We start from the raw sequence: 18,394 nt of genomic DNA on the forward strand, positions 1-18,394 counted from the left end.
CCCTCCCAGCCACTACCTCGGTCTAACAATATCAGCAGAGCGTTGCTCTGCATTTCTCACACAGTTTGCATATGACCTGCATGTGGTTTTTCTTCCCTTCTACTTTAAAAGAGATAACACCAAAGTGTACACTGTCTGAAAAATACAGCTTTGCCTTTTTTGCCCTTTTTCTTTTTTTGGTCCTCTTCCTTTCCTTCATCCCCTCCCTTCTGCTCCCAGGTTTTTGTTTAAATATTTTTTACCAAGTGCTTCAGGTGTGAAAATAGTTAATTGCAGCTAGAAAATAGGAAAGGCGTATGAATTCTTCAGGTCTCATTAACTGCTTGTTAGACCTGAAAGGGGAAAGCGAAACAGAGCCGAAGGTCAGAAAAGCTTACGGGGCAGGGGGGGGAAGTGTTCCCACACCCCAGCCAGCTCCCCCGGGCAAGGATAACCCTCGGGGCCCGCTGCTGTAAGTGACAGCACCTTCATTAAGCAGCATGACTCTTGTTCCCCCTAGTGGCTAATTACACAGGATGGGTTTCACACGAGCATTTCATTTAGCTGCCTTTGAACTTCCCTGCCTAATTTTCCTCCCATCCGCATGTTTTGCTATGCTTTGTAACTTTACTTTCTCCGAATGATGGCATTTGCCATTCGTTTGATTGTGACTTCAGGAAGCAGGAAGATGTGCGATGGCTAGATAATACCTTATATCTGCGACACAGCAGTAGGATTTAAGGTTGGAGAGGTTTTTGCACATATTTCACCCATGCATGCTGGATTTTTTCTGCAGCATTAGCAGTAAGGGTTAAGGAAGAAGGGCTTTTCTTTGTTTATCAGCATCCTGGTTCGTATTGTAACTCCTCAAGTATGAACAGATACGAGTGTCCAGAAATGTTAGACACCTCAATCAGCAGGCTTGTTTAATGTCCTTGAGATAAGAACTGAATTGCCTGGCTTTACAGATCAAACAAATACCACGTAAAATGTAGTGTAGTATTTCTTAGTGAGAGAGGAAAAAAAACCCTGTATTTTCCCCTGTAGTTCTTATTAGCAGCCTGGTAATGGGAGATAATGCATAGATTGGGTGAAACTCATCAGCTGTACTAGTTCAAATCTAACATAAGCCACTGTAGTATCAAGTTCTTCTGAGGTTACCTCGGTATAAATAAAAGCAGAATTTTGCCATGAGAAAACAATGCATGTTACCTAACTCGAGAGTCGGAGTACATGGGTTTTAATCCCAGCTTTGCCACTGACTCTGTCTGTGACTTTGGGCAAGTTGTTTAACTTTGTTCTTCATCCAGCTGATTTGTGAAGCAGATCTAGTGATGTTGTAAGTACCTCATAGGCTGGTTTTATAGTTATATTAAAGGTGACAGAATGAAAAGTGCAAAGAAAATGAATGATGATGCCAATGATGTTGCTCTGGTGGATTAAAATAAGTAAGAATGGGAAGGCCGGTAGACTGACAACCCAGTTGCACATAACTGGAAAATCTTTTGACTTCCGCACAAGAAAACAAAAAGCTTACTAGAACTGCAGCCAGTTTATGATGTGTGGGAATTTTCATTGCTATGTGTATAATAATGAAAGATGGCTGATACAGTATGACATGAATACAACTCAGAAGTTTATATAAATTTTTAATATTTAGAGCACTCATGACTTTTAAAGGTGTTATACATTTACAATGAAATGCACTTCATGTGCAGAATTCTTGTTTTTAGAAAATACTTGGGCAGCAAAGGGAGACCACATCCTTTAAAGCACAAATTCACTCATGGTTTGTATTGGCAATTCCTTAGGAACAACAAAGGCTAATTCAAGATCAGCGTTTTCATTCACAGGCTTGTAGCTGTAGACATCTAATGCTGTATCTAACATGTAACTGAGAGACTGGGTGTTCTTTTTGCTGAAGTATGGAGCCTTCTAAACTGCAGTTGAAGACATTTGCTGGAGACTTCTGCAAATCAGATGTTATCCTTTTTGGACTGCAGTGCGATCAGGATTAGCAGAAACAACAGATGCATCTTGCATTGCTGAGCGTTTTTTGATTTGCATCTGAAACTGGTTTGTGACAGGTCAGCAACCCAATGAATGTAATGTGAAACATTCAACAGGATAAGACCTCCTTGTTAGAACTGTATCCTTTTTCTTGCATGTCTGGGTTGTATTTTTTTTAATTAAGTTATGGAGTTGTAGAATGGCCTGCATTCCTTCTATTCCTGTAAAAATGAATTGACTGACAGCTTTTCAGTTGCACATGATCCTAACGTTTATTAGAAGAGGAAGGGGCAGGATAGGATCCTACGAAATTTTTCATGTATTATATATAGAGAAAAGATTGTTGATCATGAGATAACTGCATCTTATCAAGCAGTCTGTTACTGATCTAGTCTGATTTTATATAGATCTGCACAAATTAATCTAAGACCAAAAAGCAAGCCAGAGCAGAACAATGGGTAAGTGCGTTTAGAAAAGTTGTATAGTAAAATTAAGACTTTCATCAGATAAAAGTAATTTAATTTCCCTCTTCTCATCTATACTTGTCACAGCCAAAGAAATACCTTTGAACAAAAACTAGCTTTTTTTTAGATTTGCTGTATTAAGCAATTTCCAAAGTACAAAATTGCTGCTAATGGAAAAGCGAAACAAATCTGGGATTTGAGCTAGAGCAGTATTCGTGCAAGTAATTAGCCCGTACAAAAGGAGCATTCATCTTGAAATGACAGATAAGCGCTAAGGACAGGATTGAAAACTGTAAATATGTTAGCACTTTAAGCGAGAGCACAGCTTCAGCACTTGTTAGACTCATCAGCTGCTGTAAACAATATGGATCTTTGAAACGATCTCTGCTGAGATCTCAGCACATTAGAGAATGATATAGTTGTTCATTTTTGCTTTTTCTATTTTGTTTTTTCTTTCAGAAAGTACTTTCTGCAAAGAATAGGCCTATGATGCTGCCAGCACACACACTTATCTTTCTCCATGAGTAGACCCAGTGAGGGCTGCAGAGTCACTGTGGGGAGTAAAGAACAAGCCTGCAGAGCTGGGCTCTGCCTTTCCCGATTTATGCACCAGTGAGGAACAGTATGTGCAGCTGCAGTACAACTTTCCTCTCATGGCTGTGCCTCTACCCAAGGCTAGGAAAGGCTCTTTGAGGTCATCCAGGCTCAGTTCACAGTTAGGATGCTTCTTCAAGTACGATTTTAAAAGGCAGGCTGTGCGGGTGGTGCTGGTGGTAGCAGTTTCTCTTGTGTAGCTTTGTGAAGGGTTAACAGTGACTAAGCTGTAACAATGGAGGGATTCATGTTGTAAAAACTGCATACAATAGAAATTAATTTGAAACCAATAAATCCACTTTGCAAAGGACACTATAAAAAGCTTGCATACCACGATAACTCGCAAACACTCACTGACCTCGCTGAGGTTCTGATTGGTGACCTACAAGTGAAAAGCTCCATGAGCCATTTGAGTCTCTGCTATTCATCTCTTCTCTCAGCTTGCTGTCTTTAAATGAAAGGCCAGATCCTCAGCAGCAGGAATTGGCTCCATTCTTAGGATCAGCTGAATTGTGAAGCACAAAGTGTTTTTTCTTCAGTTGTGTCCCACATTGGCTAGATTTCCCTCCTAAGTGTTTGATATTAATCTAGTGGTGTTATTGATTCCCATGGAATATATGAGAAACTGAGGTGCAGAAAGCTTGCATGACTTGTCCAAGATTAAAATTCAGGAGCTGGCATACCCGACTGCCCTCCTTACAGTCCCAGAAGTTGTGCTGGGAAGAGCTTTCCCCCATAAGCACTTCAGGAGCAGTGGGTTAGAAATTTCTCATTAAAGTGAGTGAAGGGGCAAGGTTTGCTTGGAAATAGGAGCCACGAGGTGCAGCTCACTGGGGGCTTCTTAAAAAATGGGAAATGGGATGGGACGGCAAAGTAAAAGTAGGAATGGTGACCGGCTGGGTGTTGTGAGGTGAGAACGTCCCTCTGGAGGGATTCAGTGCTGCTTGCCTTTCCCGGGGATAAAAAGGACAGCTTATAAACAAGCTCACCAATCCTCCCACCTAGCCAAAATTTGGAGGTGGGAAGGTGGAGTCTGTCCAGTGTGCTCTTCTCTGCAAGATCTCTACTTTAAAGATAACCCCTGGGGCAGGATGGTGCTATATTAGATCTCAGGCTGTGAGCCAGCCAAACTCTGCTACCCCTTGATGACTCACTCGCATGCGAACTGCACTTTTAATTCAAACTGGTGTGTTTTCAGACAGAACCAGCTATTGTTTTGGGCACCGTCAATTATAAAATGCGCTCTTTTTCTATTTGCCAAATGAATACAGATGTTTTCTTAGAAGGTCTCCTAAGGAAAAAGATGCCTCAGATACCTTTAAAAATTCCTGCTGGCAATGCTGGGTGGCAGGTTTAGATTTGCTCATTAAAAGAGGTTATGTAATATTACTGTAATCAAAGGCTCTTTTATGGCTCTGGGGCAGGTGGGGATTAATAGCCCTTGGTTTTGGTTTTGTGTAGAAAAATGTCAGGCCTGACAGATAGATAGAGTAGTGATGAGGGTAACTTTTGACATTTACCAACAAGAATAGTTTCTTCCCAATGAATTTGTGTAAGTTGGTGCCAACAGGTTTTTCTATGCAATAAATGTAATTGCAATACACAGAGAGGTTGTGCATATAAAACGGTTCCTACTTACAGAGAAGTTTTAATGCTAGAGAACTGTATTTACCATTTCCCAATGGTCTCCAAGACATACAAGCCAAACTTTTTAGGAGCAAGGGCAGCAGAATACCTATTTTGATGTGACTGTTACAGTTGCCTCATATAAATCTCTCTGAATTCTGTGTCCACAGGAATCCCACCGTTCACATTGGGATTCTCCCTCGCTGCTGTTAGAGCACATTTGGCAACAGACTGGCCATCCCATCCGTCAGACCAGGCTTCCCAGGTTTTTAAGGAGTCAAGAGCTTTCTAAAATTTTGTAGCAATATGTACCCAGCATTTAAAGTGCTTTTTAGGAACAGCACTCTTCCTAAAGGACAGTTTTAGTGGCAGAAGAGCAAATGAGAGCAGTAGCTTCTCATCCCTGGCTGCCTCTGATTGTCAGACCTAGAGAAGAGAGGGTGCCCCTGTTTTTAACAAAACAGGACAATATCATCAGCTGATCAGTGTGCTTTGCTTCAGCTCTCATTCAGTTTAGTCACTTGTAGCCTCTAATTTGGGAAAGAAAAATACTTTCTGGAACAGTGTGCTAGAAAAGGTTGCTAACTCCTTGTCTGTAGTAATCATGGCAAGGAAACCAACTTAAGGAAACCCTCTGCCATAGACAGTTACCTTCTCTGTACTGTGCTGCACAAGGAGAAATGGCTATGCAGTCCAGTTCTAAACTCTTAACAGATTTCTCATGTCTTCTAGGTTTTACTCTGCCCACTGCATGTTGGATATCTATAAAATACCAGTTCTCTCTTAAGTGATATTTAATTTTTTTGTTGGAGATAGGATGTCTGTAAGGTTACCAGAAAGGCTCTCTTCATATTTTAATGCAGTTTTACTCTCTGTTTTAACATCTCAACCTTCTACTCGTTTACAGTAGTGAAATATTTTTGTTTTTAAAGGTCTCATGTTTTTTATGAGCCTCTGTCCAGGGTAATTTCCCAAATGCAGTCCAGATTGGGTAAAATGTAAGCATATTTCTGAGGTATATTTTTTTTTTTATAGTAAACCACACATCAGATTAACTAGATAAAAAATAATCCCAAATCAAAACTCTCAGCAGGGATTTCCCTCATTAACCTCAGGTAGACACTGGAGCGTGGCAAAGAATATATTTGAAAGATGAGGGGAAAAGGAAAGTCTCCTCAGCCAGTGTTGGAAAGATGGAAAGAATAATTAGATGGAGAAGAGTGAAATGTTGCTAATAGTTTCCTTTTCTTGATGGAGTAACCCTAAAGCAAAGTGTAGGCAGAAGTTGTTTTTATGACAAAATCCCAGCTAGATACCCCAAAAATGCTAAAACCCACCGAGTGGGGAAATGAACAGAGAGATGTGTGCAGATTAATTAGATTGAAAAAATGTTTTGACAGCATAAGTGAACATATGGAAAGAATTGAGAGAACCTGATCCAGTTCCCCATGTGTAAATGATGCCTTAGCCATAGCTCATAAAGCAAATACAGATGAAAAAAAAAAAAAAAAAGAAAAGAAAAAAAAGCTCCCTTTCCTATCCCTTCCCCCCAGTAAACCCCAATCCATTGCCAGATGGCAAATAAAAATTTGAACTCAATGACTAAACGCGAGGAAAGCTGTATGTTCAGCGTGAATGTGAAAACAAATCAGCTGAATAAATCTGAATTTTGCACCTTAAAGGAAGTGGTGCAGTTCAACTAAATATTGTGTCAAGTACACAGCCGAGTGTCAGGATATCCTGTGCGGATGCAACTTCTCTGTTTTACCCTCCCCTGTCCAAATGACTCCTTCTGCTTTCTGTCCAGCTCATTTCTTTTGTTGTGCAAGTTAGTGTGGAAGCACACACCTGCCCTGCCTGCCCCAAAAGTTTTACCACCTAAAATTGAAGGTAAAAGCATTAGGACAGATACTGCAAGCAGAGGGTGAGAAGGGAGCCAGAGAAGCAAAATAACTTGTTCCAGGTTTCTGCAGAAGAGCAGCGCTCCCGGGCTTAGTTTACTCCATCACCAGCAGCAATGAGTATGGAGAGGGCTGATTTAGCTCAACAGCTATAGCGCAGTCCCTGCATCAGGATCTGGTGTAGGAATCTGCTCTCTTGACTCCCAGGGGAGCTTGCTTTCTGTTAAACAGAGCCGCCTGTCAGCATAATGTTTCCAAGCCTAAAAAGTGGGTTAAATCAATATATTTTAATGTGGTTTCTATGGACAAACCTTCTTAGTCTATTGTAACAGCGATGCTGTGTGTGGTTAACAAATTATTCCACCTCAGAAGGGGCCGAGGGAAACGGTACTGTCTGTCCCAGTCGGTGGTGTAGTCAGGGAGCCTCCCCTTTGGTAACGAAGCTGCCAGCCGTGGCATTGCCACCCTCAGTGTGGGACCGGCAAGGAGGCAGAATGGGCCCCAGGTTGTGGAAACCAGCGCGGTGGGCAGGCTGGGCAGACCTCTGTGCTGCTGTGATTGCATCTTATCAGTATCTGTGCTAGCCGTATCAAAGCTATCTTGGATCTTCATACACAGACGTTGTAAAGTGGACATACACTTCATGAATAATCTATGCAAGCTCATGTCAGGGTAAGTGTGGCTAAACCGTGCCCCAGCTCTGGTGCAGACTGCTTAGATGTTGCCCACCGACTGTTGATTCACGGCACCCAGTGCCAGCTATCTGTGAAACTGAAACAGGAGCTAAACACTTGGGCTCTTTCCATTGCCCAGGTAAGCTGAAACCCCTGCTAAGCTGTCAAGTTTGCATCCAAGCAGCTTTGGGCACTAAGAGGTGCCAGCAATGGAGCCCTCACAAAGCAAACTGCTTAATTATTTGATAGTCAAAGGCAACTCAGGGGAGTGCAGAGTCAAATCAACAACAAACCAACCTATATTTAGTAGCAGTGTGGCTGGAGCTTAGACCCAAACATAGTTTCCAGCTGATAGATGATGGGGCAATCATAGCTGACCCTCATCCCATTCTAAATTTGGTCTGCAGAATAAGTAATTAATATCATCGCTAGCACGACAAGCCACCCTTTACAGCAGCTGCATTGCCACTGCTGCTCCTCTTATGGCTTTGTCTATCGGCTGGCCAGCCTGGCTGAAGCACAAGCTCTGTGCGACACTGAGCTACGGTGGCCACAGTCTGTCTGACACTCAGCGTAGTCACTGAAGCAGAGTAAAAGTAGGTGCTCTGAAGGTAGATGTGGTACCGTGGCCTTATCTGCACTCGTCTCTACTGTTATGTGATCTCTTTTCCATTTGTTCTTGTTTCTGATACTAAGGAGTGAAAGCCGCGCTCCTACGGTACAGGACAGGTCAAGTGATACGTACTTTAATGAGGCAGGGAGGGCTGCAGTAGGACTGAGAGCTCTGTGTACCACCGACAATGCAAAATTAGGCACAAACCTAGAGTTTACAAACTGTATGTACAAGCCAGATCAAACCAGGGGGAAAACAATGGGCGCAGCCTATTTCAGAGGGAGGTAACTGAAAATTAAAAGAGTAAATTTCAAGTCCCAAATAACTCGGGGAATCTGTTGCAAACTTTCTGGATCCTGGTTCAGTGCTTGAACCAGAAAACTACCTTGTCTCAGTACTGAGGATCCATCCAGTTGGCCTCTGTCAACTGAACTTGGATGGTTTAGGGGTAGAATAATGTTGGGCTGCTTCTGAACTACCTGTCTGATTTCCCTCCACCACAGTAACAGTCTTTAATAAACAACTGCGTAAAATATTCCTCTAAGATGGGCCAGTGCTGTTATCGAATGTGTCGATAGTGAGATACAAAAGGCCAGTGCCTTTTCCTGGAAGATAGACTTGAACTCAAGTCCTGAGCTGGTGTCCTGCTTGCTGGATCTTCATCCTTCTGTCCTCTTCTCCCTCCTTCTCTGTAGTCTCACTTACAGACACAGACAGACGGAAACACTCTCTCTCTCTCTGAAGTTTGATGCGAACACAGAAATCTGTGTTGGAACAGAGCAAAAGGAAAATACAAGCTTGTGTGAAATTTTCCACCTTTTCACTAAATGAATGAAAGCCAAATTTTCACACTTTGGTCTTAGGTGTGAAATTTTTGCTCAGCTCTAATATTTATCCATAATGTGTTTTAAAACTTGGCTTGCTCCATTCAGAATACCACAGAGAATTGAGTTACAGATTTTGGGCTTTGTGCATGCTGCCAAGATCTGCCCCTATAACTCAAACAAATTTAAGGGGGGAAAAAAACCCACTAGAAAAATATTGTATATGGTCCATCACATGCTTTCTTCATGCAGTCATATACCACTAAAAAGTAATGTTCTGCTAGGGCTCTGTTACATAAATATATTCATGTAACTCCTGTAAGCATAGATAAGATGAATTTTGCATCTCCAGGCTATTGAGTAAGCAATCCCTAAATAAAAGCCTATAAGAAAATAGCAGCCTTGCTTACAATTCTTAGAAAAGTTTAAAAGTATTTCTTGAACATCAGCATTTCAAGAAATCTATTTATTCCCCTCAAATCCAAATATATCTGTGACTGGACTTCTTAAAATGATGTTAGTTAGCATCTGTTAGTCTCAGCATATGTGTATGGAATAGCGATGAGTGAGAGAGAGGTTCTTCACTGTTGAAGAACAGTAAAAATTATTACATATAACATTATTTACTGTATTTGTTATGAGGACTTCGAAGCGTAAAGAATGTCAGTCTGTTAGTTTCAAGGTACTTACGCGTGCTGAATTCTGCACATCAGAACAAATCTGGTGGGGAAGAATGTTCCTACATTTCAGTCTGTTGTCAATGGGGCAACTTTTCAGTTATTTTCCTCTGATGCTGGATCTGTGACAGTAGAGCTGTACAAAAACACCAGAGAGTCAAGACTGACCTGAGTGGGAGTCTGGGTAATGTTTTCAGGGTAATGAAGGCAAAATTCGCGTTTCCAAGCTCTGTGTGGTTCAGATGTTGAGACTGACCTTCCATGCATACACTCGTGTCATTCTCAGGAATATGTGAAGAAGAACGTTTGCTGGTACAGATTTCTCACTGCGTTTGGCTGTAAGAATGGCAGCATTTGATCACTTGGCTTGTATTGCCACAATAAAAATGAATATAATTTCCTACTTTCGCGTAAGTACTAAGATGAGGTGAATTAACAACTTCAGCTTGGGAAGAAGAAGAGTAAGCCATGCATCTCATTCCAGCTTGTTCTGAGATTCCTGAATTAGTTATGTTATAATTTATAATCCAAAGCTGGTTTACAGCAGAGTTATTTTTCATCCTTCCCATCATTCGTCGGCCAGTCATTCTTGGTGCAACAGAACCATGGTTGTCACTGGACAAGCCATAAACCAGCAGCGTTCACAGAGAAAACTTGCTTAGTTTGCATTTGAGTACACCTCTTGGTTTTCATATTGTCTCAGGATCTGTCCTCCAAGTAGCTGGCATGCTGTTGCTGTAACTGGAGCATGGTATACCCACACAATTTGGTGAGCTCTGCTGTATGCTTTTGTATGTGCAGGCCAAATGCTTTCAGCCACTGAAATTGTACAGTAAAACTTTGGATGATATGTGGTTGTTTTCACGGTTAAGTTAGTAGCTATGCTGGGTGAAAGTCCAGAGATTTCTTGGGATTATCAAAATGAGTAAGTGGGGAGAACACAGCTGGGAAATTGCATTTGTGCCTGAATGCCTCATCCATTTAACTTTGGATACAATTTTTAAAGTACCTAAATAAAGCAAAACCCCAAATTCTTAAGGGGACTAATGTCCCCAGCTCATTAATTTCAATGGGATTTAGTTACTTGACTTCCTTACCTAAGGCTGACGTCCCTATATCTGATTTCTCATTTGATGTATGCTTTGAAGAGCCTACATCCCATTAATTTTCAGTAATATTCAGCCACATAAGTCCTTGAGTCACTACTGAAAATGAGACTTAGGGACTATTCACAAGTGGGCTAATCTTCCTTGGCTCCCTCTGTAGTCCCAAGGGAGATGGGCTCCTCTTGTGGGATGAGCGGGATCATGCTGGGTGCTCTGAGACAGCCCTTGCAGGAGCCCATTGACTAGGGAATCGGAGAAGACCGGTCTCCCAGTCTAAAGATAGCCCCTGTAAGCACCTCCTGCGGGCTCCTGATGCCAAGCTGACATGCTTTTCCTGGTGCCTCTGGCATGACTGAGTAGCTTGCTGCGCTGTTGTCTGCCACACAGTGTTAAAAACCTTTTCCTTTCCATTATTAAAGGGACAACGGTTGAAACTGCCAGCTTTTACATGCTGTGTCAAAATAGGGTTTCCCTAGGAGATAGGGTTCCAAATAGGGTTTCCCTGGGAGATCTACTGCCTTTTCAGGCTGCCCTGGTGTCTTAAACTTATCCCCTGCCCCAGATCATGCTGAAGAGCAGAATTCAGCCACCAGTACTGAATGCATTTGAGTGCCTACTGACCTTCCCAGCTGGGTCGCCTCTCCGGCAGCAAAACGGCACCTCGTTCTGAAATCTTGGTGGGCCTTGGAGAATTTGGTTCCCTGGGCCTGTCTTCCTTCTGTCCCGGGCAGGGTAACCCCGTTTGACTAACTCTCTCCATGGTAAGCAGAGTGTTTACTGGCTTGTATCTGTCTCAGCTTTGACACTCTAACAAAAGGTTAGAAATCATGAATGCATCCCTTTATTTCTGCTCCACAGTGCCTCTCTTTTTTTCTGTGTAAACCCTTCACTTGCCTCTTGCCCAGCCTTTAGAAATGATGATCAAATGCGAACTTTCAGGGTTTATTTATAGCACAGCCTTTATGGAAAGAGAGAAAAGAAATGATTAAAAAGCAATTTTACAAAATATTTTGTTTTAAGAGAGAATTCATTGTGTTTAAATCACTGTATTCATTGTACTGTCTAGACTGGCAAACAAAGAAGATAGAGCGTCATTCAAATTAAGACTGTGAAATTCTTGGTGACTGGAATTATGGATTTGGATGTCAACCCTCAAACAAACTATTTCTGAACAGCAGTATTATCACTTTGCTATATTTAAGGCTTTGTTGGAGACAGAACAGTGCACAAGGTTGATCTGATTCAGTAATGCGATTCTAATGTTCCTTTGTTTCCGATTGCATTATAAATTCATATTTTCAATGTTCTGTTCCTCTTTGTCCCCAGAAAATTGTTGAAAAGACTCTCCTCTGGGAGTAAAGTTTTTGTTCAAACTAACAATGACCAAACTGACTTTAAAAAACAAAAAAACACACAACCGAAATGCAAATTAGGAGAGGGAATTAATTTAGGATATTTTGAGCAACCTAGAATGAGTGAGTTGTTGAAAATTGCTGGCTGTGTATTTTTTTAACATGTTATTCCACATTACCATGGTAGTTGCTGTGAGAGCTTAATGCTGTGGATTCTCAAAGACCTATGTATTTTCAGTAGATTTAAAAATACAAAAGTATTTTACCTGATAACTGGAAAGACATGGCGTCTTCCTCCTTAGCTAATGTGGACAGATGGGTGCACCAGCAGAAGATAAGCAGCAGCCAGGCCCTGCTCCCTAGTTTAGATCAGGGCTTGAAGGACTAGTTTTCCTGTAGGGACCTCTCTAGCCTGTCCTGCTGCCAGCCCCATCATAGAATCGTGGAATCATTTCGGTTGGAAAAGACCCTTAAGATCATCAAGTCCAACCATAAACTCAGAGCAGTGGCTCCCTCCCTGGCTGCCCATCGGAGGATGGGGCCTCTGTGCCAGGGGTTTCAGGTTTGGGGAGACCTCACGGGGAGCGTTAGGAGGCTTTCATCAGCCCTGTGGAGACTTGGTTTCATCCTTTGAAGACCGCCGCTGCAAAGCGCTTGGTCTGAAAGCTGGAGTGTCGCAGGTGCCCCGTGTGGTGTTGGGCCCCAGCAGGGTGGCAGAGGCACGGGTGGGCAGTGAGGGGACGTGCGGGAGGGAGCCCGAGCCGGGGCCGGGGCTGCAGTGGCTGGCGGGACAGCCGTGCCGACCCAGGCTTCCCTCACACCTTCCACGCCTGGTAGAGTCGGCACTGGTGTCTGTTCTCTCTTGAACCAGCCTGAGGAGACCTGTAGTTAGATGAGTAACAGCGTAAAAATAAAACCTGTCTGAAGATATGTTTATCTCAAAAGGCTGGCTTATTTCCCAAAGAAGCAGTAATGCATTTTTCAGCGCTGGAAGTCGTAAGAGGCCCCAGAGTAAAGCAGAACATGAGCGCATAGAATACTTACGGAAGAAGCAGAGCATGTCCTGGGAACGGCACTGTCTGTGTCCCGGTCTCTGAACGCTGCCCAGAACAGGGCAGCAGCAGGCAGATCCTGCGTGTGCACGGAGGGGGTGGATGGCAAAGTTTGGCCCTCCCTTTCATTTTTGTTCACCTGAGAAAAAAGTGGATTTGTCTGAGACATTTAGACCCTTTAGATGTCTTGGTTTTATTTTTGTGCAGTATCTCCAAGGCAATTCAAAAAGAGATGTGAAGCAGGGAGCAGAAAGCAAGGCAACTCTTTCTATTAGCGAGAGTGCTTCGAGGGGCTTTGCCTTTGCCTTACGTTTTCTGTAAGACATGAAACTATCTGGAAGAGCAGTATTGATTGTAACAGAGGGAATTGCCTTTTACTCTGAGGGTTTTTTTTCTGTGTGTTCATTCATTTTTTTGGGTAGCCTCTAAATCCAGCTGGCCATGTAAGGGAGTTGTAAAAGAGACTATTGTAAACAGGAACAATGCTTGAGCAAGTATCACCTGTTACAGAACAGGGAATAAATGCCCATTTCTCTTACTGGGAAAGATACCAACCTTTCCATGCCAGTATTTTAATCTGGCTGGTGTGCAGAGTCTCTGTGCCAGCAGGCTCACATGTCCCGGAGAAAAGAACACACTATCTCACTGGAAGTGTTATTTCAAGGGTGTTTCTTGGGGAATCAAAGTCCAATCAACTTCTGCATGTATGAAGGAGTATAGGCATATGAGTGCACAGAAATACGCCCTGCTGTTTTATCGGAAGCACTAACAGACTAAATCCTGACTGCACCATCACTGGCAGTGCTTTTCACGTTGGTAGAGCCATGATTTCATCCAGTATTAACCGCCTGAGGTTGACAAAGGTAGAAAGTAGGTGTTCCCCATTCTAGTAGCACACTTGGACTGGCTGCATAAAAGGACGTGTTGATGCTGAAGGATGAAGCAAACACGCCCAGGACATGCCAGGTAATACTGCAGGTTCAAGCCAGCCAGGCAGGGGTGGGCACCGCCTGCTGCTCTGGCACACGGGTGGCATCCCAGGCACTTTGTGCCCCGCTGAGCAAACACTGCTGTGCACGGCAGAAAGAGTACCTGCCGGCTTCACGGGCAGGCCACTTACATCGCGCCATTTAGGTCATGATCGTATTTCTTTAACACCAGGGAAATGGGAAACCAGAAGATGTAAGGTCTGCCAGTCATCTTGCTTATCCTCAGAGCCTCCCTGCCGGTGCCGGTCCTGGGCCGGTGAAACTGTGCTTACATTCCTCATCTACGCTGTAAAGTTCTCGGAGATCCTCAGCTGTAAAATGCTGGATTAGTGGGAAGCAAAGATTTTACTACAGCAGATATTACAGCCTATAAAATCATCCAACCCTTTTAAAAATCTAGCCGTAGTATTTGACTAGATGGCTTCCAGCAGCAGCGCAGGCTTGACTGTTCTCCAGGGGCCATTCTGATACTCTCACAGCGCTGTGCTTTAGGCACTAACATTAAAACAGATTTAGGGTCCTGCTTAGAAACTATGAACACTGATAGAGATTTAGTCAGACGCTGATTCCTGAATCCTGATCTTTTATGTTTAACACTGTTCCATCTGCAAGCTATTGCTTTTATGTTCCTTGTGAAATAATTTCCACTGAAAATAGCCTGTGCCTGCTGCCTCCACCCTTGCCTGAGAGCTTGATCCTCTTATTAACATCGGTGATTAGTGTCTCATTCCAGTGGGATTGCTCAGGAGAATCCACAGACAATCAGAATCTCACAGAGATCAGGAAAGGAACCAAATTATTCAGTCCTCTCCCTTCCACACGGGACTCCGTCCCAGAGACTCCTTCTGCAGGGGATTCCGTGCGATCTCTTTGTCTGACTTTGTTTTGGCCAAAAGCAGAGCAGCATCAAAGTCTGGCTCTTACACCTTTCTACTGGAATGTGAGGGCAGCTGTGGGCTCTGTAACAGAACTTTGCAAGTTACCTTTAGCTTCTGGAGCGCTCTCGAGTCCTCCCTTGCTGCAGGGAATTGATACTTTAAGGATATGATTAAGGGATCTCACATATAGTATCATTTTATTTGAGAAATCTCCCCTCTGGGGATGCAGTGTTTAACATTTCCTTTGGTTACTGTAAATAATAAAAGATAAGTCTGTTCTGCCTCGGACTCCCAGTAAGAAAGAGGAACAGATTTTGGTTTACCGAGGGGTCTGCAGTACTTTGTTCTCATGACTACTATATAATGGGATTGAACATATTTTATGCCATCTGGCCTGTTCAGCCGAAACAAAATACATCAGTAATGTTCCGATTGGTTTTGAAACATCTTGTTCTTGTCAAAAAGTATTTTAAATCAAAACAGGCTTTTCCAGTTTGTGTTTGTCTTTTACTAGGAGGCCATGGCAAAAATGGGGAAAATTGGGAGAGTCGTGCAGCCTAACCACGAGCATAAAAGGTAATCCCGACTCCCGCGCGCTCAGCCGTGAGAACGTGCTGAAGTTAAGGTCCGTCTCTCTATAGCCCTGCCTGAATGCAGCGGTATTTATCACCCAGATTTTTTAAGGGTTGTGCGGGCATCCAGCTCTTTCACCTGCCGGAAGGCAGCCGTTGGCTGGCGGCGGGGTGCGCGCACCGCGGCCCGTAATCCCCCGCCCGTGCCCACGGCTTTCCTCGGCAAGCGAAGGCCGCCGGCAGCGCGAGGGAAGCGATGGCCGCTTCCGAAGCTGCGGGGAGGTCAAAGCCGCCCGTCCGCAGTGACCGCAGCTGCCGACTGGCCGAGGCCCCTCCGTAAGGCCGCGGCTGCGGCCCCCGCGCCGGGCCGCCCCTGAGGGAGCCGCCGCCGCCGCCGCCGCTGCCCGCGGGGCTGAGGGGCCGCTCCCGCCCGGCGGGGCGCGGGCACCCCCTGGCGGCGGCGGCGCGGCGCTGCGGGGGGCGCGGGGCCCGGCGTCAGAAGGCGCGCCATTATGTATATGTATATGTATATGTATATGTATATGTATATGTATATGTATATGTATATGTATATGTATATGTGTACGTACATGTATCGTAATAAGGGGGCAGAACGGCTGGGGAGCCGTGAGCTCTCCTTCACAGAGCCCTGGGGCTCCGCCAGCGGGCAGAAGTGGGGGGAAGAGCAGCGAAGCCCCGCTGCCTGCCCGCTCTCACCGGCGAGGGCTCCGGGGGAAAACTGTCTGAAAAGCAAAGCTGGCCGTAGGGTAAACAAAAGGTATAATTAGAACTCGAAATCACTTGTTTGGGTGGGAACTGGACTCTGGCAGCACACAGGACTCTGATCCTAGTAAAAGTTGTAATTAGGAAAGAGTCAAAGCTTCTTTGATGCGAAGTGAAGGAAGTAAACATGCATATTACAGCGGACTTAAATCTTAACTTCTCAGGCTTTGTTGAAATTAACTTTCTTATACAGGTTTTATGACAAGAAATATGAAGTATTTTTGAAACTTGTGGAACATCAGAGAGAGTATCGCTCCATCATGAACAGCGTCTAATCCAGAGTCATGTAACCTGGGAACAGCAGGGATAATGAATTTCCAGATCCTTGTGACGAGGGTAATTTCTTCTTACTGTACTGTCCGTGTTAAAAGTATACTTTTATCATTTAAAGTGTACATTTTAATTTTTAATGAGAAATAAAATCTACTCACTTCACTGTGAAGCACTGGGTATTTTCTGTCAATAATCCCTGTACCCTGCACCCTGCACAATCATTCCTTGTGGAATGATTATTCCACAAGGAATAATCATTTGCTCTAGTCAGAGAAGACAAGACAACCAGATGCAGGTGCCCCAGTGCCAGTATGTACAGACTGGCCACAAGCAGGAACAGCACAAGGAACAACGTAACTGACTCGATGGACTTCAAGTGCTGCCCGTTGCATTGCTTTTCACAGGTAACTACACCCGGCATCACACGTGGTCCTTTAAATTTTAGTATCTGCTACAAAATCTAAACATGATTTCCATTGGAAAGTTCTGTTTGGGGTTTTTTTTGCTCTGATTATAGTACTTCTTTGGTGGCTGATACCTGAGAATCACTTTTGCAGCTGTGCAATGTTTTTCTCTCTGTTTTCTTCTGTTTCCTGCTTTCTTTTTTCTGTCTCTGTTCTTGCAGCACAGTCATTTTGCTATCAGTAGTTTGTGCCATTTTGTCTTTTGCAAGTAGCTCGCCCTCATCGTGCGTTAATCACTGTGCAGATGCGAAACAGCCCGCTGTTGACACTGAAAGACTAGGTTGAGCAGACACAGTTGCTGAAAATATGTTCATAATGCAGGTGCATTCCTTCCATCCTGCCAGCTGCCTCACGGGGGGTCAGCCCTGAAACAGCCCAGCTCTCCCTGTCCCTTCTCATCACGTCGCTTCAGCCAGACCCAGCTCAGAGCATGTGCGTCTACACCGCCCGCCAGCTGCAGAGCTGAACTCAGCGACAGTGGGTGCAGGGAACGCAGAGGGACAGAGAAAGGGTTTTCCTTCCTTAGACTTGCATTTGTCAAGGCTCAGAAACCTTCCTGGCTGCCTGCGGGCCAAATCCAGTCAACAAAAGGCTTTTATTTGTTCCCAGGTGATTTTGAAGGTTGCCTTGGATAGTTCGTCCTACAAGGTACTGCCAGGCTCGCAACAACGGATCATGGCATAACTGGGCTGTGGAAGGAGAGAGTTTGGACGCTCTGGTTGTATACAGCAAAAATGTTTCACCTCCGACAGTACAAATTGTTTTGATCTTGCAAGATCCAAACGCTGCCAGTGCCTTCAGTGAAATTCTCTCAGAAATTCTTTCTTTCTCTGCCATTTGTCTGTTGCTTCTTAATAAAAGATACTATTCTGTTCAAAAAGCAAAGCCAGGGTCCCCGGCTAAAGGAGAGGATTAAGATGCAAGGGGTGACAGAACAGAAGAGCATATTCAGATCAACTGCAACTCTGTTACAGGTCACTCATGAGAACCCTTCTTTTCTTCAAACTGCAAACTGCCACCCTCTTGGCGAGCCTGCATTATGCAAGAGAAACAACCGGAGTTGTTGTATAGAGTCGCATTCTCTATATGAATGCGACTTCCACGGAGTCAGTATTCATATAGGCGGACTCCATCTTTATACACTTAGCTTGATAGAAATTCCATTCTTTAGTATTGGCATGGGCTGTAATTCCCAGTTAAATGCAAACAGAAGTTACACAATAACAAAATTACACTTAGAGAACTTGGAAAATAATAGTTTCTGGGGTTTTTTTATGTTAGTAGCCAGCACTCAAAAACATCTGGTAATTTTTTTAAAGAAACAATGCACTTCCTGCCTTGTAGTTCATGGAAAAGCAATTGTTGCCATTTCCAAAGTACCCATTGTTAAGAGAAACAGCTTTACAAGTTCAGGGACATAATTAAAGACAATGAAAGTTGATGGGAATAAAATGAAGAAACATCATAACAAAAAGAGTAAAACAAGCAAGAAAATGACTGCAACATAATGGTATATCATAGCTTACAATTCAAGGGCACAATAAAATATGTCAGCTGAAAATA

General features: G+C 43.7%; 1 protein-coding gene across 13 annotated transcripts in view; it reads left to right on the forward strand.

Annotated features, from left to right (window-relative positions):
- Nucleotides 1–16,492, forward strand: part of FGGY (FGGY carbohydrate kinase domain containing) — a 328,528-nt gene extending 312,036 nt beyond the window's left edge. For 12 of the 13 annotated variants that reach the window (XM_075508846.1, XM_075508847.1, XM_075508848.1 and 9 more), the window contains 2 exons: nucleotides 15,254–15,315; nucleotides 16,288–16,492. In XM_075508846.1, the coding sequence (XP_075364961.1) occupies nucleotides 15,254–15,315; nucleotides 16,288–16,369 (144 nt within the window). In that variant the 3' untranslated portion in view covers nucleotides 16,370–16,492. The remainder of the gene's footprint in view (nucleotides 1–15,253; nucleotides 15,316–16,287) is intronic. The other variant, XM_075508856.1, reaches the window with a different exon arrangement.
- Nucleotides 16,493–18,394: the final 1,902 nt, after the last annotated feature.

Source organism: Mycteria americana, chromosome 7 (genome assembly GCF_035582795.1).
Source record: "Mycteria americana isolate JAX WOST 10 ecotype Jacksonville Zoo and Gardens chromosome 7, USCA_MyAme_1.0, whole genome shotgun sequence".
NCBI classification, from domain to species: Eukaryota; Metazoa; Chordata; class Aves; order Ciconiiformes; family Ciconiidae; genus Mycteria; species Mycteria americana.